General features: G+C 26.7%; 1 protein-coding gene across 1 annotated transcript in view; it reads right to left on the bottom strand.

The window, feature by feature from the left end:
* The window catches only part of LOC117171972 (sodium- and chloride-dependent GABA transporter 1-like), a 60,554-nt gene extending 33,831 nt beyond the window's left edge, over positions 1–26,723 (bottom strand). The window contains exons 1-2 of the mRNA XM_033359669.1: positions 26,390–26,723; positions 3,865–4,141 (exon numbers count right to left, since the gene is read on the bottom strand). Coding sequence (XP_033215560.1) covers positions 3,865–4,020 — 156 coding nt within the window. The 5' untranslated portion in view covers positions 4,021–4,141; positions 26,390–26,723. The remainder of the gene's footprint in view (positions 1–3,864; positions 4,142–26,389) is intronic.
* Positions 26,724–26,856: the final 133 nt, after the last annotated feature.

The raw sequence follows: 26,856 nt of genomic DNA, 5'->3' as shown, positions 1-26,856 counted from the left end.
TGGACCGTAAGACATAAATAATTTGAAATCTACGATTTGAAATCAATAAATATCAACGGTCGAAGAAAGGATTGATTTGTTTCATCAAATCATTTTACAATCCTTTAGTAGTTAAAGTATCTCTTCGTAATAAGCCAAGATTAGACTTAAAAAATAAGTTTTTCTGATTTAAAAAAAAAAATGAAATAAATCAATATCAAATCAATATTGCTAGAATCTTCCTTTTTTACTGAGCTCAAAATCCTTGAGTAGTTTAATTCTCTCATAGTATGACAGTAATGCTGTGTTGAGGAAACGGTTTTTCTGATTTGAGAAATGAATAACATAAGATGAAACAATTTGGATTATCGTAATCGTCCTTTTCTACTTACAACGATATCCTTCAGTAGCTGAAGTTTCTCATCGTTGGACTCAAATATTAGACTTAAAGAAACGGTTCTTCTGATTTTACAAATTAATAATATAAAATAAATCAATAAATATTTGATATGTCTTGCCATAATCTACATTTTCTAGACCGACATGTTTGAGTGCAATAAATAATATCAATGAAATCAATATGTATTGCCGTACTCGTCCTGTTCTACTTAAAATCACATATTTATGTAGTTGAAATCTCTCATCGTAGGACTTAAGCATTAGGCTCGAAGAAACATTTTTTTAGATTTTAAAAATAAATAATATAAAAGAAATAAATATACCTGACCATAATCGCTTTTTTCTAGTTATACTGACCTCCTTCAGTAACTGAAGTCTCTCATCGTAAGACGCAAATCTTAGGTTCGAAGAAACAGTTTTTCTGATTTTACATATAATAATATAAAATAAGTCAATACAAAATTGATATGTCCTGTCGTAATTTACATCTTCTACTCAGACCGAAATGTTTGAGTAGTTAAAGTCTCTCATAGTAGGACTGAAATGTTAGACACGAGAGATAGCTTTTTCTGATTTTATTTATAAATAATATAAAAGAAATCACTATGTATGGCCGTACTCATCCTCTTCTACTTAAAATTACATATTTCAGTATTTGAAGCCCCTTATTGTAAAACTTACATGTTAGGCTCGAAGAAACAGTTTTTCTGATTTTAAAAAGAAATCAATATGTCTGGCCATAATATTCTTTTTTTACTTAGACATACATCCTTCAGTAGCTGAAGTCCCTCATCGTACGACTCGAATTTTAGGCTCGAAAAAACAGTTTGTCTAATTTTACAAATAAATACTATAAAATGAATCAACAAATAATTGATATGTCTTGTCGTCATCTACCTTTTCTACTCAGAGAAACATCTTCTAATAGTTGAAGTCTCTTATAGTAGAACTCAAATATTGGATTTGAAGAAACGGTTTTTCTGATTTTGCGAATAAATAATATAAAAGGAATGAATAAAAAATTGATATGTCTTTCCGTAATCTACCTTGTCTACTCAGACCGACATGTTTGAGTAGTTGAAGTCTCTCATAGTAGGACTGAAGTTTTTGGCACGAAAGAACGCTGTTTCTCATATTGTTGATAAATAGTATAAAGGAAATCATTATGTTCTACTGTACTCGTCCTCTTCTATTTAAAATTACAGATTCTAGTAGTTGGAGCCTCTCATCGTAAGACTTAAATGTTGTATTTGAAGAAACGGTTTTTCTGACTTTAAAAATAAATAATATAACAGTTATCAATATGTCTGACCGAAATCGTCCTTCTCTACGCATACTAACACATGTTAGTAGTTAAAGTCTCTCATAGTAGGACTCAATATAAAATAAAACAATAAAAAATTGATATGTCTTGTCGTAATCTACCTTGTCTACTCAGACCAACTTTTTTGAGTAATTGAAGTCTCTCATAGTAGGACTGAAATTTTAGGTACGATAGAACGATGTTTCTGATTTTTTAAAAATAATATAAAAGAAATCATTACGTACTGCCGTACTCTTCCTTTTCTACTCAATAATACATGTTTCAGTAGGTGAAGCCTCTTATCGTACGAATTAAATGTTAGGCTCGAAGAAACAGTTTTTCTGATTTTAAAAATAATATAAGATATAAATATGTCCGGCCGTAATCGTCCTTTTCTACTCATACCAAAACCTTTTAGTAGTTGAAATCTCTCATAGTACGACTCAAATGGCACGCACGAAGGAACGTTTTTTCTGATTTTACGAATAAATAATAACAAGTGAATAGATATCAACTCAATATGTATGTAAGGAATGCGCTAATATAGAACTAGAAGACCAAAACCTTAATCAAAAACGGGTTCATTGCATAGAATTTTTTAATAAATCAAAAACATATGGCGGTAAAAGGATTTTTTCAGAAATCTCATTTACAGTACAATAATTTTTTTGTTAATTTAATTAAATTTTAGTGAACATTTAAATAAAATTTTAACGGTCTGATTGTAGCTTTGGAGTGAACTTGTGGTTCATATTTCAATAGTGATAACGATTTTACAGAATTCTTTTTTGCTCCTCTGAAAAATTTGCAGTTTGTGGGTTATCTCTTTCTGTACTACCACCCTTCGTGCCTTGTCGCAAGCGGCCTTTTTTGCTTAGACCGACATTATTTAGTAGGTAAATTCTCTCGTGGTAATAGTCAAATGTTAAACTCGAAGAAATTGTTTTTCTGATTAAACTAAGTGAAGCCTCTCACGTTAAGACATAAATGTTAGACTTGAAGGAATTAATTTTCCCATTTTCCAAGTAAATAAAATAAGGAGTAATATATAATGAATCAAAATCAAACCAATTCATTTTCTTCGCCGTAATATGACTTTTCTACTTAGTCTAATATCCTTCAATAGGTGAAGTCTCTCATCGTAGGGGTCAAATTTTAGACTTGAAGAAGCTGTTTCTGATTTTACAATTCAGTACAAAAATATCAAATAAATCAAAACAATAAACATGTCATATCGTGACCTTCCTTTTCTACTTAGATCAAAATTCTTAAGCAGGTAACGTCTCTCTTGGTCAGTCTTACATGATAGACACGAAGGAATTGTTTCTTCGATTTTATAAATCAGTAAAATAATATAAAATAAATCAAAATCAAATAAATTAATGTCTTTTGTGACCTGCTTATTGTACTTAGATCCACATTCTTCAGTGGTTTAAGTCTCTCGTGATAATTCTAAAGTTTTAGACTCGGAGCAACTGTGCTTCTTATTTTACAAATCAATCAAATTAATCAATAAAAAATACAACTTAACCTAATCTGCATTTTCTACTTAGACTGATATTATTCTATAGATAAAGTCTCTCATAGTAAGTTTTAAATGTTAGACTCAAAGGAAAAAAATTCTGATTTTACAAATCAATTAAATAATATAAGATAATTCAAAAACGAATAAATTAATTTTTTTTCGTGACCATCATATTCTTCTTAGATCCTCATTCTTTAGTGGGTAAAGTCTCCCATATTCGATGACTCAAATTAGGGTTAAAGGTACTCTTTTTCTGACTTTACAAATCAATAAAATAAATCAATAAAAAATAAAAAAAATATGCCTGGCCCTAACTTGAATCTTTTACTTAGAGAAATATTATTCAGTGGGTAAAGTCTCTTATTGTGAGATGAAAATTTTAGGCAAATAAAACATCCAAATAAAATTCGAGAAAGATAAGCATTATTCGAAATCCAAATGACTCCATGAAATGTTGCAATAGCCTCTAAATTGAGAATAATGGGTGGAAGGGATTTTGAAATTGGGCCATTTGTATCCACAGGGAATATAAATATATCAGGTCTTGTGTACAATAGCTATTAGCCTACATTTTTTTAACACAAGCCTTCCATTAGCATGACACTTTTTGCTTTTAGTGGCTCCTAAGAGGATTAAGTGCTTGATCGAAAATGTTTACCACACTGAGGATAAAATCCAGTTTGGTGCTCCATGTGTCCCTGGCTGGTAGGTCCTTAGTTTTCGAGGTTGATGGACATGTTGCGTTGAGGGACGTTTTTGCTACGTCAGCATTCTCCGAGTCCAACAGTTCTGGATCCCTCAATGTCTCTGTCATATTTCAACGACTGGTGCCTCTTATTTGCCTAAACGCTCTGCTACCTTTTTGTTCCAGATGATTCCGACCTTAAGAAGATGCCCTTCAACCAGGAAGTTGTTGTCGAGACATAACAGCGAACCTGCAATTTAAATAATTACAAAAATTTTTTATATAGGTAATTTTTTCACAATCAAGGGATCTGAGAAAATACTAGTTTCCAATTTCCCTAACTTTTTCTCACTTTTCCCTGACCAATTTCTTCATTTTACCTGGCTGTTCTAAATTTTTCTTTTGGGTATAAAAACAAACTTACATTCATTTCAAACAAATAGTTCAGTTTTCAACTCAAAAAGATCAATTTTGAACCAAAAATGGAAGAATAGTATAAATATAAAATATTAATAATTCAATTGTTAATTTATCATTTATACCACGTCCCTGAAAAGTGCTTAAAATGGCAAAATACATCAACTTTATGTCATTTTTAGCTGAATCAAATGGCGCAATTAGTTTTTCCGTATCTCGAATTTTTTACAAATTGAATGAACAACAACTGTTTAAACAATTTGAAAATAATTTCTTCAAATTATCTTTTTGTTTTTACGCTATTGGTTTTCGAACAATGTTATAACAAAATAATTTTGTTGAAAGTTTTGAAAAATTCTAAAACTTGAGAACGCACGATTTTCGAAGATATTACATCTATCTATTCCACCTATTCTATCTATTATTAACTGTTTTAAATTTTTCAATATATATGTAAAGCCCCATCATCTCTTAAATGGTTATGCCAAGACAGCCATCAGTCGATATTTCCACCAAAAAATATTATCATTTTTTTTAAATGCAGTTGAAAGTAACCAAAAAGTATAAGGTTTTATCAAAATAAATTAATTTTTTACTAAAAATTATATCATTCAAAGGAAAGATAAAGAATTATACATTTTTAGATTAGGAAGTTAATTTTTAGGTAAAAAACTAAATTTCAACAAAATGTTTAAATTTCCATCTAAAGAGGAAATTAATTTTCAACTCAAATAATGAATATTTGTAACAAAATAATTTATAATTTATGAAATAGTTGAATTCTGAACCAAAGAGATGAATTTTCTACCAAGGAAGACAAAATGTTAATAAAATAGATCGATTTTTAAGTCTGAAAGATAAATTTTATACGAAAACTAGAAGAGTTAAATTTTCAAAAAAAAGTATTCAACAACAAAAACAAATCTTAAAAAAAATGAAACAGTTACATTTTTAGAAAAAGTAATAATTTTTAACTAAATAAAGTAAATTTTCAAAAAAATTGTTGAATTTTTAACCAAACATGAATTTTGAACTAAGAAGATTAAATTTCGATTAAAAAAGATACGTTTTCCACAATATATGGAATAGTTAAATCTTCAATTCACTAAATAAATTAAAAAAAAATTATTCACTTACAACAACAAGAAAATTTTCAACCAAATAATTGAGTATTTAACCCAAAAGTTTAATGTTCCATCAAAATATACATAGTTTTAACCAAAAATGGGAATAGTTACATTTTTATTTGAAAATTATATTTTGTTGTTGAAAATTTATTTTCTAAAAAAAAGTTTCAGTTGTCAACAAAAAATCAATTAATTTCTAACTTATAAGATGAAGTTTTAACTAATAAAATTAGTTTTCTCCAAACAAAAAAACAACTTATTTTCGATAAAATAGTTTAATTTTCACCAAAAAAGACAGATTTTCAACATAATACATGAATTTTCGAGCTAAAAATTTTAATTTTCAAATAAAAGTAGAATACAAAATTATTTTCATGTGTTTCGAACAGTGTGGGGATTATTAGATATTAATAAATAATAATATAATAAAAATAATAAAAAATATAAAATGGACCAGAGGATTGACAGTTCATTTGGTAGCAAACATATTATCAAATATTCTTTAATATTCTGTTAAAAATGGAACTATCTCGTTAAGAAGTCATTTTTTTCTATAAGAAATTAATCTTTTTTGGTTGATTTCATTTTTTATATTGAAACGTCTATTATTATATTTTTTGTTTAGAATTCATCTATTTTTGTTAAAAATTCAACTCTTTTATTGAAAATTCATCCTTTTTAGTTTAAACGAAGATAGTGTTAGAAATTCAACGGTCTTCTAAAAAAAACGTTTTTTTGGCTTAAAAATCCAACCATTTTATTAAAAATGCAACTAGTTTTAGTCGAATCTTAATATTTTCATTTAAAAATTCGATTATTCGGTTGAAAATTAATCTTCCTATGTTGAAAATTCAATAATTTGGTTTCAAATTCAACTTTTTCGTTCCCTCAACAAAATATTTGTTTAGAATTAAAAAAAATACATTTCCTTAACATAATTTTCTTTTGTTTAACCAAATATAACTTCAAAATGAAGAAAAACATTTCCAATTAAAAAAAGTTTTAATTTGAACAAAAAACAATTTCGTTGAATCAAAAAAACTTTTCTTTGACTTTTGATTTGAAGAAAATTCCTTTGAATCAAAAACTTTCTTTGTCTGTTCAAAATTTAAATATTTTGATGGAATATCATCTTCCTTGGTTAAAAATGAACTTTTTCGTTGAAAATTGATCTTTTCGTGTTAAAAAAGTCATAATTTTTTCAAAAAAGCATCGTCAATTCACCTCTATTTGTAGAAAATTCATCTTTTTTGGTTTAAAATTTAACTGGTTTGTTTAAAAATGCAATAAGTGCATTTTTTTTAAAAGTATTTTTGACTGGTAAGCCTGATAAGATACTTTTGAAAGAATTCAGTTTTATTTCTTTAATTGGTAAGTATCTGCATAATTTTATTTAATTCACAACTATCAGGTATATTTTAATTTCACGTATTATTTTATTATTTTCAGGTGTTATTTCAGACAGCATACCCGTAAAGTGAATTCAAGTTTTGTGTGCTTTATTTTCTCACCGCCAACGGTTATTACGATTTGATATCCGTAATTCCGTTCTATTATTTCATGAATTCGTTTTTGCCTGTTTGTTGTTGAATACAGAGCTTGTACAGACAAAGCTATACATATACATATACACACATATTTCTGCCTATAGGGTTCACTCCACGTCGTTATCAGCAGAGCCATTAATTCGTTAAAGCGAATTGCGTACATGCGATCCCACCAGCTGTTCTGGATGTACCAACTTGTCTCGAACATTGTGCAAAAGCAGTTTATACTAAATCAGAACTTTAAAGCCTATAACGTAAATAACCTCTGGCGCTAATCTCATAAGCTGCTTCCACAAACATAGCATATTTTCGGAAATAATCCAATAAGAATTAATTTAAAGGAGAATATTAACATTATTAATAGTGCATCATTTGAAGCTAACTGAAATAGAGCTTAAAGTGTTGAAAATTTTGTGCTACATCCCTTGCTTATGTCGACTAATATTTTTTTTGCTATATCGTCAATAGGCTTCTGAGGCTAAAATGCTCTAAAACAGGGAAAATAAGGATATTTTTCACGAAAATGTTTGAATTAATTCTTTTAAATTAAATAATTGTGAAACAAATAGACCAATTTTCAACTGAAAATATGAACTTTCAACCAAGAAGATTAATTTTCTAGTAAGAAATTCAAACTTTCCGCGAAATTCTTGAATTTTTAACCGAATAGTTGAATTTTCAACTAAAAAATATAATTTTTCAACAAAAAATAAAATATTTAAATTTACAGTTAACAAGATTAATTTTTAACTAAACCCGTTTATTGGTAATCAAACAGTTGTATTTTTTTTAACAAAAAAAGATTAAATTTCGATCAAAATAGACGAATTTTTAAACTAAAATGAAAAGAATGTTCAACGAAAATAGATAAATTTTCTACCGAAACTAGAATAGTTAAATTCGCAGTTATAAATGTAAATTCCAACCGAAAAGATCAATAGTATCTGATTTCTTCAACTAAAAAAGAGAAATTTTGAAACGAAAATTCGATTTTTAACAAAGTGGTTCAATACTTAACAAAGCGGTTTAATTGTCGACTAAGAAAAAAAAATTGGTTGAAAATGCAAATTCAACGAACAATATAGTAGCTGATATTTCTACCATACAAAAAGTCAAATTTTTAACCAAATTATAAACCAAAGAAGATTATTTTTCAAGTCAAAAGTTGCATTTCCAACCGAAATGATGAAATTTCTACCAAAAAAATTGAACCCTTTCATCCAAAACATCAAATTTTCTGCAGAATATTTAGTATACTTTATTTTAAACCTAAAAAACGAATTGTTAATTTAAATTTAAGTCATTAAATAAAATTGATGACTTTTTAACAAGATTGTTGCATTATTATCACAAAGTTAAAATTATAACCTAATACTTCAATTTTAAATCTAAAAAGACGAATTCTCAACAAAAAGAATCATAGTACAGATTTTTGAGGATTTTAGATATGTCAAATTAAAATTTTCATAAAAAGTTTATTTTCAACGGAATAGTTACATTTATAACTAAAAAATATGAATTTTCAATGCAAAATCTGGCACATAATTCATATTTCAACCAACAAAGATTTTTATTTTAAATCAAAAACAGTTGAAGTTTTAAAAAAAAGTCAACAAAATATATGAAACTTGAACCAAAAAATATAAATTTTTAACCCGCTGTATTATTAACCATTAAAGATTAAATATTTAGAAAAGAGAAGAATTTTCTGCAAAAAAAAAAATAAAAATTTAACACGGAAGTAAGAATTTTCCAAAAAGAACTTCATTTTACATCAAATAAATGAACTTTCTACAAAAAAATGAATTTTTAACGAACATTGTAATAGCAGATATTGACATAAAAAATCTTTTCATTTTTAAATCAAGAACTGTTCAATTTATCCAAAAAAGAAGAATTTACAATGAAACAGTTAAATTTTTAACAAACAAACAAAATTTGTTACAAAATAGTTCAACTTTGAACTAGCTAGTTGAATTTTCAACTAGAAAAGGTGATTTATTTATTTTAAGGCTATATAAACATAATGTTCCTTGGCTTCTAACGGAAATTTAAAAAGAGTTTTGTATATTTCAAATATGCCGAAATATTATCTAGAAAATTAAAAAATATTTTATATTTTATTTTTAAGGATTTAAAGTTTTTTAGGAAAAATTCGAGTCAGTTAAAAAGATATTAAGGACCAATTTTTAAATTTTTTCGCCTCCATATTGGATCCTCCATTTTGAATTTTGGAATTTTGAATTCAAATTCATAATCAGCGACCCACCAAACCTACGCGAACCCATTATGTAGATACGAAACTTATTTCTAAATGCTTTGTCCGTCATATTGGATCATTATTTTGAATTTTGATAATTTCAGAATTTTGACTCTAAATTCATAATATGCGAACTAAAAAACATGTAGTGAACGAAGTTTCAACCAATTCCATATGCGAGGAAAAATGTATGCTTCAAAGGGTTAAAAATTCTAATTTTCGCTGAAAAATTTAATTGAAAATGGATTTAAAGTTAAAGCAGCTAAAAATTTGATTTTTCAAATAAAGAAAGTAAAGAGATTTAGAAATAGGGTCAGAAAAAGACATTACGGACTATCTTCAGAAATTGTGCCTGCTGAAATAAAATTTTATCATTGTAACGAAATTGCATATTGAACAAAACATAAATGTTTCAATCATTAAAAAGTTCTTCTGTCTAGAAATTTTCCATAGAAATTTTTCTAAAGAATCACGCCTTGCATCCACCGTTTCCTTCATTATTCTTCAGAAATTTTTCAATTTTCTTTTCTACCCTCCTATAAATTTTTTTCCTATGAAATATATTGTAAAAGCAGTAATAATTAACAGAGGAACATTTGTGAATTTTTGAATCGAACTTTTGAGAATGGTAAAAGAATCGAACGCTAGAGAACGATTATTTATTATTTAGATATTGTTGCACACAACAATTTTCTTCAGTATTTGTTTTCAAACAAATTTATTAAAGATCATACTTCTTTTTATTGCTTCTTGAGCAATTTTCTTGCACTATTTGATTTTTGAAAGTTTATTTTTATTTAAAAAATATACTTTCAAATAGCTATTATAAAATATAAATTAAAGTTTATTTGTTTCTGCAAAATCGTAATGTTTCATAAAAGTAGATTTCAAATTTCGAAATAAAACTGCACAGTTTTAATACGATATAAAATGCACCAGGTGAAATGTTTTTCAAGAAGATATATAGGAGCTTAAATGTAATTTTATTTTCTTTGTGCCTCAGACCTGCTGAGCAAATAGAGGTTTCTAGATAAAATGTCTTTTAGCTTTAGCTTACGTCTTCTGAATAAAATAAAATTTACATAAAGTGGTTTGAGAAATCAATAGATTTAAATTGTTATCTGAAGAAACTAATTTAAAACTCTCTTTCTTAAAAGGTATCTTGGTTTAAAATGAACTTTTATATTTAGAACAAAATTTGTTTAAAGTATAATCTATTTTGTTTAAAAATGTGTTCATTTGATTGCAAATTCATCTTTGTATACAGAAAATTCAACTGTTTGATTAAAAACTATTTTCTCTAAACTCAACTATGTTGTGAAAAAATCGTATTTTTAATTCGAAACTCAACTGCATAATAAAACATTCTTTTTAGATACAAAATTCATTCTATTGGATATAAAATTGATCTTTTTTGTTTAAAATTGATCTTTCTTAATTTTAAATTAACTTTTTTTGTCAAAAATTTTAATGCTTTGTTCAATAATCCTCTTTTTGAAAAGAAAATTCGTGTTTTGTGGATTGATAAATTCATCTTTCGTTTAATTAAAATTTTTTCGATAAAACATAACTGATTTCCTTTTTTTAAAAAGGTGATTTTTTGCGTTTCAAGTTTTTAAAAATAGATCATTTTTTGGCCGGAAATTCATGTATTTTGTTGAGAATTTATCTTTTTTAGTAGAACATTAAGCTTGTAGTTAAAAATTTATCTTTTTTGTTTAAAATTCAACTATCTGGTCCATAATTTATCATTTAAATTGCAAATTCATAACTTTTGTCAAGTCCATTTTTTTGGTAAAACGTTCATCTTCATTGTTAGAAATTCATCTGCTTTGTTCAAAATCAACTTCTTTCTTAAAAATTTATATTTTTATTAGAAAATTTTACCACTACAGTTAAAGATTCATCGGTTCAGTTGAAAACTCATTATTTTAGTTTGAAAATTGAACTATGTTATTAAACAGTAATCTTATTGATCAAATGAAACTCCTTTTGTAACATTTGTCTTTTTGGACAAAACATTCGTTCTTTTAAATTTAAAATCGATATATTTTGATTAAAAAATGTATACATCATGGTTAACAATTGACTGTTTTGTAGAAAATTCAAATTTATTTTACAAAATTCTCTTCTTCAGTTCGAAAATGTAACTGTTCCGCTGAATATACAGCTGTTTTTGGTAAAAAAATTCATTCTTTTTAGTTAAAAATTCTACTATTTGGGTAGAAATTAATTTATTTTCTCGAAAAATCAACTTTAAAAGAAATTTACCATTTTTTATAAAAAATTCAACAGTTTTCTTAGAAATTCATCTTATTTGATAGAAAATTCTTCATTGTAGAATAAGTATTCATCTTTTGTCAAAAAAAATTTTTTCTCTTTCAAAGTTAATTCTGCCAAATAGAAAATTCTAGTATCATATTATTTTTTAGCTTTGGCTTACGTATTCTGAAAAAAATAAAATTTACATAAAGCGGCTTGAGTGATAAGCGATTACAATTTTTTTCTATAAAATGTGATGGAGACCCGTTTTTCTTAAAAGGTAATTTTTTGTGTCGAAAGTTTTAGATTTTTAAATGCTGGTTTTTTATATTTAAAGGGCCTTGTAACTTTTATTTAAAATACTATTTTTACTTCTTTAAATATAGGGAGTGACTTCGGAAAATCCTCAATTGTCAAAAGTACTTCATACCCGGAAGCTGCGGGCAATTTTCCGGAGGGAAAACTGCGGAAACCGATTACCCAATCGTTCCAGTTTCGAGAAAAGACCATGGTTTCCACTTTCTAAAGTGTCGAGATCGAAAATCGACTGGCTTAATCCGTCATGTCTCTCCCGAGGAAAATATTTTATTAACTTGAAGACAAGGTAATAATATTTCCAATTATCGATTGAAAAATTAGCTTCCTCTGTATTCTATAAGCTTAATAAAAAAAATATTACCTAGAAATTTTATATCATTTTCTTCTTAAATTATTTTCTGTCGATTTAAAAATAAATTATTTTACTTTGGAGAAAAAAATGTTGGGAACGGATTTGTTTTACTAAAATGATTCCTAATGGAGAAACTTATGAATAACATAAATTATAACAGAACATTGTAAAATATTGAAAATTTAGAACTATATATTCAGTTTTGAAATCAATTGGAAAAACCTTTGTAAAATTATAATATATTTATATTACTGGATTTAACTAATTTGTTCAGTTTTTTGTTTGTCAGTTATTAATATTTTTAATGAAAATTTAATTAATCCAGTGGGAAATTACATTTGCCTTTTTTAGTAGAAACTTAATCTTTTTGCTTAAAAATTTAACTATTGCAGTTAAAGATTCACCATTTTAGTTGCAAATTGATTTTCTAAATTGAAAATTTAACAATTCTATTTTTGTTGAAAAAAATCTCATTCAATTGAAAATTAACTTATTTTGAGAAAAAGAAACGTATTTCCGGTCAAATATTCACCGTTTTAGTTTTGGTTTAAAACGTTTTTTTTTATTTCATATTTTAAGGTTGAAAAATTAATATTTTTAAATGACAATCAAACTATTTCAGTTAAAAACTCAACTATTTGTTTGAACAATTACCTTTATTAATTGAAAATTTATCTATTTTGTTGGAAATTCTGTTTTTATCAGTCGAAAATTAATTTTTTACTGAAAATTTTAATATTACATTTATATTTAAAAACTTCTCTTATTAGTTGATCATTCAGCTATTTGATGAGAAAACTACATTTGATTGAGATTTCTTTTCTTTGGCAGAAAATTAAACTGTTATTTGAAAATTCAAGTATTCCAGTTAAAGATTAACTATGTCCGTAAAAAATTCATCTTTTGGGTTTAAAATTCAACTATTATAGTCAACAGTTCATTGTTTTAGTAAAAAATTCATCGCTTTAATTGAAAATTGACGTTTTTTATTTAAAATTCATTTTTTTATTAGTTGACAATCAATTTTTTCAACTTAAAATTTTACTATTCCATTTTTTTATAAAAATGAATCCTTCTTAGTTGCAAATTCAACTATTTCATAAAAAATAAATGAATTTTGTTAAGAATTCTCTTCTTTGGTAGAGGATTAATCTTCTTAGTTCAAAATTCATTTTTCAGGTAGGAAATGCAACCATTATAAATAAAGATGCATGGTTTTAGTTGAGAATTGAATCTAATTTAAATATTTCATTTTTGGTTAAAAATTTATTGTTATTATTTTATAATACATATATTTGTTGAATATTGAATATTTGGTCGAAAATTCATCAATCTTGTTAAAATTGCAATATTTTAAATTAAATTATTAGAAATTTAAATCGTTTTTTAACGAATTTAACACATATATGACAAATATCTTTCATTCAAGATATTAATATGTCGAAAAGGTCTGAATTGTAACTATATAAAGAAAAAATAAAAATTTTTAGAAAATATTATTCAAATTTATGGACTTTGAGACAAAATTCAAAAAATTAATAATAATATTTTTAGATTTATGTATTTAATTATTCAATTATGACTATAACTAAGAATATGTATTCTTATAATTTCTCAAAGGTTTCTGAATTCAACATGTTAGTCAAATCCCTAGAAACTGTTATAATTCAAAAATTGCTTCTACTTTAAAAAGTAACTTTATTTTTTACACATTTCAGATATTTGAAAGGATGAAAAAAAAACATAATTTATGGTAAGCTCGAAAAATTTCATAAATATTCTGAGTCAATTGTATAAAAAAATTCGAAATTCTTGAATGAATTCGTACTACGAAAATATATACCATCATCGATTTAATTCTTTCTTATAAGTGAAAGAATTAGTCTATCGAAAATTTCGTCAATCAATTATGCGAAACTCTTTTGACAGGCCTTATCCCCCCTGCCGAACCCTATTCACTTGTCAACATCAGATGATTGATAGGGAAAGTTTATAAGTTCTAATACAAAAAAAATCGAATACAATTAGATTATATACTACGCTTTGGGAATACCTAAATTAAAAAAAAAATTTCTACAAAAGGAAACTAATTTTTAACCATTTTAATTACAGTAAAAAGACGACTTTTTAACAAATTGTGGAATTTTCTACCATATAGTAAAATTTTCAACTAACGATTAATTAATTTTTTACCATGAATGAAATAGCTACATTTTCAGACAATACATTAATTGTTAACCAAAAAAGAACAATTTCTAACAAATGAGTTGAATTTCCAAATAAATAGTTTTATTTTTAACTAAAATGGTTCATTTTCTACCAAATTAAGTGAATTTATAACCGAAAATATGAATTTTCAACAAAAAAGTTAATTTCCAAACAAATAGTTTAATATTCCACCAAACTGTTAGGTTTTAAGCCCAAAAAATATATTTTCAACAAAATAGTTAAATCCTCAACCAAAACAGATTAAATTTCTACTGAGCAGTTTCATTTTTAATTATCAAGAATTAATTTTTAGGTAAGAAGGTTAATTTTGTACCAAAAAGACTTACCTTCTACAAAAAGAAAAACGAATTTAAAAAAAAAATATTAAAATTTTCAACCAAATAGCTAAATTTTTAATTAAAATAATGAATCTTCAAAAAACAAAGGGTTTTCTACAAAAAAAGTTCAACATACCAGAAAGTTTATTTTCTAACTAAGAAGATTAATTTCATACAAACAGATGAATTATCAACAAAATACAAGAATTTTTCAATAGAAAAATGTAATTTTAAGCAAAAAGTTGTATTTAAAACTAAAAAAAATTCAACACGAAATGTAATATTTTTATTTCTAGTTAAAATGATTCATTTTTAACCAAAAAGAAAACGATTTTTTAACAAAGTAGTTCAGTTTTAAACAAAGGGGATGAATCTTAAACGAAAATAATTAATTGTGATTATAGCAGTTAAACTTAAGCCAAGTACAGTGAAAGCTCGCCCATTTTAACGGCCTTGAAACGTACACGTTCGATAATTTTAAGGCTGGAGGGGCCCCCACCTCTACCGCGACCTTCAGGTTATTTTTGTCAAACGACGTTCATTGACTGCCCCGGCCTCGTATCAATGCGCGTGCTCTAAGAAACTTTCTCAACTGCGCATGAGCCGAAAAGCGCGGGTCGATCTGAAATTCGGGCCTCTTTTCATTTGGCGGGAGGTGACGGAACAGCGCAATTTCAAATAACCGCGTATAGGGGACTTCAAATAGGCCGAATTTCAAATAAGCGAGATTTCAAATAGGCGAGTGTTCACTATGGTTGAATTTTCAACTAAAAAAGATGACGTTTTAACGAAACAGTTGAATTTTAAATATAATAATGAAATTTTAAAACTGTTTTTAACGAAAAATGTAAAGTGTCTTGGTAACAGGAAAAATATGAATTCTTTGATAAGGAAAAAAGATTATGTGAGGCCCCTAATCTGTTAAGTTAATCTGCCGACTAGGTTATTCTTTAAATTATATCAAAGTTCTCAACAAAAAAATGTCCTAAGAACTTAATTTAAATTATTCTCATACTAGTGTCAAATAGTTGAAGTAATCACTCATTGTTCGTTTGGCAGTTATGTCAAATTACAATTATATTTCGTAATTAAAAAAAGGGGGCAGATCAGTTTCAGTTGCACGTGACATTTTGACATCTTTAGGATTTTTAATTGATTTGAACTCCACTGAAAAATTTGTCATTAGTACAAATTGTCACAAGAGAGAGGGCTAAGTTAAAAATCACTAAAAATACCGTCACGTAATATGTAGGTGCTCCTCTTTCAGATATTCAATATTCACAAGTACCAAATATTATTTTTTTAATTATTAAGAATATTTCTAAAGAAAGATTTATTAATAGAACATTTTCAAATTCAGAGTTTCACTTTACATTCGTTAATTATGGAATGAATCAATCGATTAAAAAGTCCGAGACCGGTCACTCAACGACCCTTAACGAGAAAATTACTCTGCCTTTTCCGTCCCGCCTTTTACTACTTACGACTCAGTGGATTTCATTCACGTGAGCTTACACGTGTATTTAAATTGGTAAAAGTTAAAAATATATTTCATTGCTTACAAATGGAAAAATTAAAAAAATTTATTATGACATTTTTTATATGATAATTAATTATCACAACTTTTGTAATGAGTTGTAGTTTTTCTTTGTAACAAATTATTTTTAGGAATTTTTGTTTAGGAGGATCATTTTTCAGATTACAATAGGAACATTTTGTAGTGGTAGTCCAAATATGATCGTTGGATTTCTGGTTTTATTTGTCAGGATTTTTATATACTAAAAAAATCCTATCTAAAAAAGTCGTGTAACGATATCTGTAAAAAATCTCTCAATTATTGTTGTTAAAACCTCGATTGCCTTTTCACTACTTCAAGTTGTTTTATATCTTTAATTTTAAAATAAAATCTACAAATAATCACTTTTAATCATAAAAATCATAGAGAAGCCTATGCATATTGATAAATATTACTGTGCTTTTTAAACAGTCTTGGGCGAATAATTTTAAACTTTCATATTATCTAATAAATTATTGAAAATATTATACATATTTTATGTTAGTGATTTTTGCTCGAAGTGTGTATTTTTTTAAAAGAATTTTTATATTAAATATAAACTTTAGAAGAATAAATCATCGTCAAGATTCTCAACAAGTTTTAGGTTACGTTAGCGTTTCACAATAAGAAATTGTTAGATTTCAAAGATTCAAAATTTTTCATCAATTTACTTTTTTCGGTCTTGTTATAGTTTTTTACTGTTTACAGTTTTTTATAGAAAAATTATCAGATTTCAAAGGTTTATCCTTTTTGAATGATTTTAAGTTACTTTAGCGTTTTACACTCAAAATTGAAATTGGAAAACAAAAATGATTAAAATCTTAACAGAATTTAGAATCTTTAAATAATTTTTTGTTAAATTATAAATCGTAAATTTCAACCAATTTTGGTTTTGTTAGAGTTTACACAAAAAATTTGAATTTTAAAACAAAAATCATCATAATGTTAAAGATTTAAAATATTTTATCAGTTTTGGATGGTGTAAGTATTTTTCGTCGAAAATTGGTATTTTTGAATTAAAAAAAAAGACTTAAAAAGAAAGGCAAATGTTAAGAGATTTTGGTGCAGTTTATCGTTTTAAACCAAAAATTTGTATTTTAAAATTAAAATCTTTATAGTTTGAACAATATTTGCAATTTTCGAATAGGAAATTGGTCATTTTAAGCCAAAATCAGTAGATGTAAATCCAATTACTTGTTTTGTTCAGAATTACAATTTACAATGAAGAACGATTTTCGACTGTTATCTTTTTTTGTCGGAAATTTAAATTGTTATTAAGCGATCTGTAGATTTCAAAGAAGATTCTTCAGCTTTGAAAAATCATAGGTTACATTGGAGTTTTACATCTTGAGGTTTTGTACTGGATTTTTGTATTTTTGGTTAAAAATAATTCGATTTTTAAAGAATATTACATTTTTTGTATATTTTTAGATTCAGCTAGCGGTTTTCACCGGATATATCGATATAGATTTAAAAGAAGATAATTTTTGAACAATTGAAGGTAATGTTCACAGTTTTTATCAGGAATCGGTTAATTTTAAGAAAATCATATTTCCAAGGAGATTTACAATTTAGAATAAAGTTTCTTTATGTTGGTGTTTTTCGACGAAGATCGGTATTCACAAACAAAATAATTCTAAATTGAACAAAATTTATAATCTTTTAACAATTTTGGATTATAGTGGTGCCTTTTTTCAAATTGATATTTAGATTCTAAACTTTTTTACAATTTTAGGTTATATTGGAATTCTATGGCAGAAATCGGAATGTTGAGCAACAAATAATTACACTTAAAAGAAGATTAAAATTTTGTGTTCAATTATATGTTAAACCTGAAGGTTTTCATCGCAAATCGATACACGAGTAGACTTCAAATAAGATTTACAATCTTGGAACAATTTAAGGTTAATTTATTTTTTTCACTGGGAATAGGTTATTTTAAACAAAAATCATTCATTTTTTTTAAATATTTACAATTTAGATTAATTTTTAGTTTTGTTATGTTAGTGTTTTTCGTCGAAAATTGCCATTATTAATTTAAAAACTCATAAGATTTTTCGAATTATCAGTATTCTCTAGATTATGATTCAATCATTGAATTCATAATTTGTTTTACAATTTATGTTTTTTTTTCGTTTTATATGTTGTAACTCCTTATAGAGTTGAGAAACGATTTACAATTTCAGGGCAATTTTAAGTTATGTTACCATTTTTCGCTGGAAAAACCTGATTTTAAATAAAAAAAACAATTAGTTAAAAATAAAAATGATACTTGCTCTGAGTAGAAACACGGTGAATCATGCATATGGCCACGTCTCACGAGCGAGAGATGGGTGGCTACAGGGATGACACGGAGCGACCCAAGAATGGCAGCTCTCTACATTTATTTCGTATTTTATTTTATAATTTAATTAAAAAATTTCGTAAGACAGAAAAATCAATAATCGCATATAAAGCGCTTATATTAATTGAAATTTAATATTGAGTTTAAGGTATTAAAATTAATGGAAAATCGATTTTTGCTCTTCAATTTAAAAGATGTCTTTTTTTGAATTAACTTCATGCGAAAGGGAAGTAATCATGCTCTTGTCAGCTTTTATTCGCACTGTTGATTCTTCGGCGAACATACGTGTTCCTGTTTTTGGAGCGTAGCCAACTCGATGTCAACGAAGACATTTCGTTCATTTCTTTCTCACTTTTTACATTGTATCTCTGTGTATATAAGAACACTTGGTATTGTTTGGAATTTTCTACTACAGAAGACTAGTAAAATTTAAAAATTCATTTCGTTAGTCATAACAAAATGTAATAAGTTTCCTATCCAATTATTAAAAAGCCCATGGCACGGAACTTTGATAGAGCAAATATCATGTGTAGATTTTTAAAGATTTATTAAAAAAAAAGCTTTTTGTTAGAAATTTAAAATATTTTAAGAGAAAATTGCCAGAGATTTCAAAACATTTAAAATTATTCATTAAAATTTCGAAAAAAGAATGTGAACAATTTTAGAGGAAAACTTTGTAATTAGCAATATTACCAGTTTTATAAAAAAAACTCAATCAATTTTACGAGACATTCAGTACTTTTCAAAAGATCCAAAATTATTTTAAAACATAAGAACATTTTTTTAAAGTTAGAAAAAGAGTATATTTTTAAATATTTGGAATTAAAATTTTTGAACTTTCTTAAATGTTTTAAAATATTTTACGATAATAAACAAATTTCACAAAATTCGTGGTAAAATTTTAACTGATTTTTCATTTTTTTAGATCAAGTTTAAGAGAAAATTGACAATGATTTCATAACATCTTAAATTATTTTCTAAAATTTTGAAAAAGTGTATAAAGGAATTTAAAGCCAATTTTGAAATTTGCGTGATAACCAAGTATTATAAAAAATTCGAGTAATATTATGAAACATTTAGATGTTTCAAAAAGATTCAAAATTAATTTAAAAGTTGAAAATATTTGACAGGTTTCACGATGGTAAACAATATTTCTTATAATCCATAAGATAATTTGCACTGATTTTTTATTTTCAAAAGTCAACTTTAAGAGAATATTTAAAAAGACTTTCAAGTATTTGAAAGGACTCCAAAGTAGTCAAAACAGAATCTTGAAGATTAGGAGACAATTTCTCTATTTTTCAGAATTAAAAAAAAAATGTATAAAAACTTAACTTTGAAAGGCTTCAGAAAATTACACAATTTTCTTAAGATTCCTAAGATTTTTTTTAGTTTGAAAAATTAATTTTCAAGGAAACTTTAAAAATATTTTTAAACAGTTCAAACGGTTTATACCAATATATAAAAAAGTTGAAAGGTTCATAAGTAATTTTTTATTTTTAAACAAATTTTTTAAATTGTAGGGGTAATTCGAATTCGAGTCAGTTGAAAGAATTTTTATTTTCAAAATATCTAAAAGCTCGAAATACCTTTTAGACTGATTAGAATTTTCCGTGAAATGTTTGAAACTTTTTTCTGGTTAAAAATGGAACTGTTTGCTTAAAGAATTGGATTTTCTCGTTTGAAAATTTATTTCTTAAGTTGACAACGTCACTATTTCGTTTAAAATTCGTCTTTTCGGTAGAAAATTGATCTTATTAAAAAAATCATCTATTTCGTTAAAAATTTATATTTTTGTGTGAACAAATTAAATTTTTTTGTGTAAAATTGTTTTTTCAAAAATTTAATCCTTTTTGGTTTAAAATGCAACTGGAGAAAAATAATTTATTTTTAGTTAAAAAATGTATCTATTGTGTTCAAATTTTTTTTGGATGAATTCAACTATTTTTATATTTGAAATGGCAGTATTTTTGTTTCAAATGTCATTAATTTTATCTAAATAATATATTGAATAATTCAGGAATAATGATCAAAATTTGAAAATAATGTTAGAAGTTTATTTGCAACTTTAAGAATGAAAAGGTTTTTAGGCCATTTTAATGTGTCTACTTTTCGAAACCTCCAGTTACCGGATAAACTATTACAAATTTTTCACAAGAAAGAATAAATTGAACATTTTAACAATTAATAACGATTTAATTTCAGATTTTTTCGCTAAGCAGAAGTATTTTTACAAAATAGACTTGAGAAGCTCTATAAATGATATTAAACATTTTTTTGTGATTTAGATAATTTTTTATGATAAAAATGTAGAATGTGTTTGCAAAAAAAAATTAAAAAGTTTTGATAAATAAAAATAAGACAGGAAATTTTATCATTAAATTTTTCTTGTTGATATACAAAATAAAAAATTTCGTTCTTAAAAGATGTGAACAGTAATAGGGTATGATAGCGTTTTTTAATTAGAAATAGGTTATTTTGAGCCAAAATAATTTTACTTGAAAACTTTAACACGAAACTTTGCGTGTGTTTCTTTTGCAGGTAATCATAAATAATTATTTGTAATAAAATGATATCCATTCTTATAAGAATGTTAGTTTCACTTCTAAAATTTTTGTTCATGTGAGAATAAGGTTTCATCCATTTCAATCATATTGATTTTTAAAGAAACAAACACCATACCGAAAACAAAATATGTAATTAAAATTTGTTTTTATGGATTAAGGTTAAAATTCTCAATAGTCTCACTTGCATGACTGGGTCACTGAAGGTCACGGAATTAATAAAGAGTGACTTGTTGGATTGTTTTTAATTCGCTTACTCGTTATGCAGAGTTTAAAGAAAGAGTGAAGATTACTCTTCTTAATTGATAAATTGACCAGGATGTTGGTGATCAAAAAATGAGATTAAATAAAAAAGGAACTAAGTTCTTTCATTGAATATATGGTCAGAGAAAATCTGAAAATCAGGGAAAAGTAAAGGAATTTCGCTCATGGATATAATATGGCAACCGGAAAATTTAAAAATTAGTCCCGTGGTTTTAAAATTGGGTTTCCGAGATTTTTTTGGTTGCTGGTTGCGAATCTGAAGTCCAAATTCCAAAATTAAAAACAAGAGATCGAATATTATCGGAAAAAAACTATAAAATACACCAGTGGCTTCAAAATGAGGTTTCGAGAGTTTTTTGGGTCTCTGATTATGAATCTAAAGTAAAGCCTCCAAAATTTAAATTGACGGATCCAATGTGGCGGACAAAAAATTAGTTCCGTTTCTGCAAAATGGGGTTTCAGAAGTTTTTTGGATCTCTGAATTCGAATGTGAATTCAAAATTCCAAAATTTAAATTTTGTTGGGTCGCTGAATACAAATTTAATCAAATTTTTGAAATGTAAAAAATGCAAACGGTGGGTCCAATATGGCATACAAAAAATTAAAAAATTAGTCCCGTGCCTTAAAAATAGGTTTGTTGTTTCACTCATTACAAATTTAGAGTCAAATTTTAGAAATTTTCCAAATTCAAAAGGAGGATCCAAGATAACGGACAAAAAATTAAAAAAATAGTCTCGTGGCTTAAAAATGCGTTCCTGGGAGTTTTTTTTTGGGTCTCTGAAGACAAATCTGGAGTCAAATTCCAAAGCTCTAAATGCCAAATCTAATATAGCAGACACAATTTTTAAAACTAATCTCGTGGCTTAAAAATGGGCCCTCCGGGGTTTTTTTGGTCGCTGATTACGAATATAGTCAAAGTTCTATTATGTTCAAAATTCAAAACGTCGTATCCAGTAATTTTTTCTAAAAATAAGTAAGAAGAATTACATTTTGAATCAGTAACGGTAGCGATAAATAGTTCCTTTTGAAAAGTAAATGGTTCAATAAAAAGGAAAGAAATAATCCTTGTGCATAATAGATGCGCCTTATTATGTTATATGAAAGCAGCAGCATATTAATCTTCCTGAAAAGCTTCCTAAAAATATATTAAAGGCACTAAACGTCTCTTTTATTTGAGAAGAATCCTCAATTCTTCATCTTAAATAAAAGTGACTCGCGAGGCCAGGAAAAGCTCCTTTTCATACGCTTCGCCGATTATATCGGTTATCGTAATATCCCGGGAAATCTTAAGCCATCATCGGCAGACTTTTACCGAACAAAAAGCTCGTTGGCCCAATGTATTAAAAAAGAAGAAAAGAAACGTTAAGAAAAGTAATTTATTCCAGTATTAAAACAAATTGTGAACAAACTATAAAAAAACTTTTTTAGCTTTTAAAATTATTTAAAATTACTATGATTGACAGTAATTGCGAACTGGTGTAGGAACCATTGTAAAGAAATTTTTTTAAAAAACTTTTTTTAAATAAATTTAATGACAAAATGACAACCTTTAATGACAACCTACATTTTTTTGGAAACCACATCCATCATAACAATTTTTATTTACTTTCGGCACCTTAGATTTTGTCATAAAAATGTTTTTAATTACAATATGACCTGCCGAACTTTTTAAAATAATAAATGTTTATTTTTTAAATCGTTGAAAATCCGAAACTGTAGATACGTTTTTAATATAGTTTTCAATTAAGTCAATTAACTTTCAACCTGTAAATATAATTATTAACGGCAAGGACGAATTTTCTATCCAAAAGACAAATGGGGAAAAAACTGATGAATTTTCGATAAAAAAGACTACGCTTTAACAAGACAATTGAATTTTCAACTAAATAATTCAATTTTCGAAAAAACAGTGGAATTTTTAACCAACAATATTAGACTTAAATTTAAATTTTTTTAATTAAAAAGAACTTTTATACTAAAAGATAAATGTTTCCTATAAAAAGAATTTTCACAAAAGAGTTAAATATTTATAAAAAATATGACTTTTCGAAAAAGTAGTTTAAGTTTCAATAGAAAAATATAACTTTTAAACAAAATAGTTGGATTTCTATGCAAATACTTGAATTCTCAATCCAAAAAGATCAATTATCAATCTATTTGTCAAATTTAGAAAAATAAATCAATTATCCGCAAATAGTTAGTTTTACGACTAAATATTTCAGATTTAATGCAAAAAGGAAGCATTTTCAACATAATAATTAAACTATCAACTGCACAGCTGAAATTTTAATTTACAAAGATAAGTCATCAATAAACTAGCTAACTTTTCAACAACGAAAAATTAATTATCCACAAAAAAGTTGCGTTTATGCAAAAGGGAACTTTTATACAAAAATGACGAGTTTTTAACAAAATAATTAAACTTTATACCAAATAGTTTAATTTTCAACTTGAAAAAATAAATTTTCGACCAGATGGTCAAAATTTTTAACAATATTTAATTTTAATTTAATTTAATTTAAATTCTTGACCAAAAAAGATAGCTTCTCAATAAAATAATTAAATCTTCAATGAAATAGTTAAATTTTCATCTAAAATAGAGAAAACCTTCAAGCGAAAATATAATTTTCTTAACGAAATAGGTGTACTTTTAACAAAAAAATGTAAAATTTCTACAAAAATAGATGAATGTTCAACCAAGAAAAGTTTTTAATTCAAGAGAGAAAAAAATGTCATTCAAATTTTGGAATTTCTAATAAATAATACAATTTTCCACCCAATCGACGAATTTGTGTTAAATGAATTGAATTTGTAAGCTAAATAAATTTCTTGCCTACAAAATAGTTCATTTTTCAACTAAAATCATGGATTCTTAATAAGATAGTTAATTTTCAACCAAATAGTTAAATTTAAATTTAAAAACGATCAATTTTTACACCAAAAATAGAATCTTCAACGAAATAGTTCCATTTTCAAATAAGTATATGGATCTTCAACTAATAAAATAATTTATTAACAATGTAAATCATAAGTCAACCAAGCAGTTTAATTTTCAATCAACAAGATTAATTCTTTTCATAAAAATATGAACTAACAGCGAAATATTTCAGTTTTTAGTCAGATTGTTTCATTTATAGTTAGAAGATGAATTTCTATTAGAAGAGATGATTTTTCAAACAAGAAAAAGTTTTCATTCAAGAGAGAAAAAATGTGAACCAAATTTTGGATATTATACTAAAATAATAGTATTTTCCACTCAAACGATGATGTTTCATTATAACACTCAAGTTTTTCACCTGAAAAGATGAATTTTTTACCAAGCAGTTAAATTTATAATATAAAGTTCATTTGCAACTAAGAAGTTGAATTTTAAACTAAAGTGATAAAAAAAATAATAATAACTTTAACAAATTTTAACGAACCACAATTTTTCAGTCAAGAAAGAAAAAAAGTTAGTCTAAATTGTTAAACTTTGTAATCAGAAGACAAGTTTTCTTTTAAAAAAATTTAATTTTTGCCCCGAAACTATCCATTTTTAACAAAAAAAAAGGGAGGAATTTGAAACAGAATATTTCAATTTTTTACCATATATTTCAATGTACAATCAAGAAAGATAATTTGTTAATCGAATATTCAAATTTTTAATAACAAAAAATTAGTGAAAAATTAGTTGACTATTCAAAAAAATAATTAAATTTTCAATAGCATAGTTGAATTTCTAACCACATAGTTATATTTTCGATAAAGAAAAAAATCATTAATCATGTGGCCTAATTAAATAGTTTATTTTTAACCCGAAACGACGAATTTTTAACAAAAAGCCAAACAATTTATTTAAGAAAATAGTTAAATTTTCAATTAAATTAAAGAGATGAACCTTGAAACAAAACAACAAAACTCTAGTAAAATAGTTCACTTTTTTCCCAAGTAATTAAATTTTCAACTAAAAAATATCAATTTTTAACAAAATAGTTCAACTTTCTACAAAAGAGAAAAATGCTCAACTATAGTGATTAATTTTCATAAAGAAAAACTTTTTTTTTAACAAAAGTAGTCCATTCGCTCGAATTTAAGCGAAAAAAATGATTAAACGGGCAAAATTTCTTAAAAACAAGAGAAAAAAAAGGAATTATTTAAAAAGGGGGGAAAAGGGGATTATGAAAAAGATTGTGAAGGTTGTATTCAGATGCTCGTAAAATAAAACCTGTAATTTTCATTTCGTCAAGCATTTCAAAAAATTGTAATTCGTAAGCCCCACACCCCATACGTCAAAAATCCTCAGAAAATCCATTACCTCCTCCCTGGTAACCTGACGTTTTTAAACAACCCCATACCTTTTCTACAAGTTAATTCAGTTTTTAGCACGAGTCCAACGATATAAAAAAACTAATTTTTCATTTTAAAAAATGCAGATAGACCCTTTCTTTAAAAGTACGACAGTATTGCGAAACGATCGGTCATAGAAGCGTTAAATATGCATGTCCGGCAGGGGGTTCGTGTAATAAAATATATCACCATCATGCTCTTCCCCCCTCCCCCACTTATCCCCCCTCCTAAACCCATCGGCTCCCTCTTCCTCTTCCACGCTCATAAAAAACAGCTATATTCTAATTAGCCGAGGATGTGTTCGTTCCTGTGCCCACGGCCTCATATATCTCGACACCTTCATAAACTTTTTAATTCTCCATTCAATTATAATCGAATTGTTATCGGCCACTTTTTGATTCCTAACTTTTTTTCAATTTTGAATTAAAAGTGCACAGACAATCGTACTTTTAATTAAATCTCATTCATGAGTGTACCCTTAAAATGAAAACTTTCGAAACTGTCTGGAGAATAATAATGATTTTATTCATATATTTAGGCTGGAAGATGAGGGATTGCCGGCTTATTTTCTGGACATAAAAAGCGCGCGAAGAGTTTGCAATGCGAAATAACAAACCTTTGATGGTGTCCTCTCCGTCGTTATAGATCAAAGGCAGAGGGTAGAATTTGTGGAAATCCGTGCGCACATACACACACTGGAAAATGAGATAACACAGACGCGATTCGATAAAAACGAGATTATTTTTCAATATTTTCGGCGGCAAGATTTAAAAGTGATTTGGCCGGTGTTGCTGATGGGGAAGAGTGGATGGATGGGTTCCAGTGGGTTCCAATTGGTCCCGGCGGGTTCGACGACACAAAAGCACTGAAATCACCAGGAGGGTGGTTAGAAGGATGCTGGGAAACGTGCGCGTTTCCTGAAATCGATCGTTGGGGAGAAACGCGTGTGCGAGCCGTCGTGAAGCCCGCGAAGAACTGAAATCGCCGAGCCGTCCTGGACCTGGCGCGGATCGGTCGGGAGAAGAAAAATGGGGATCTTCCCCTGCCCCCTGCCCCTTGCCCCAGCCCGCTGCCCCGCTGCCC

This window comes from Belonocnema kinseyi, chromosome 4 (assembly GCF_010883055.1).
Source record: "Belonocnema kinseyi isolate 2016_QV_RU_SX_M_011 chromosome 4, B_treatae_v1, whole genome shotgun sequence".
Lineage (NCBI taxonomy): Eukaryota > Metazoa > Arthropoda > Insecta > Hymenoptera > Cynipidae > Belonocnema > Belonocnema kinseyi.
This window is presented reverse-complemented; position numbering and strand designations above follow the sequence as displayed.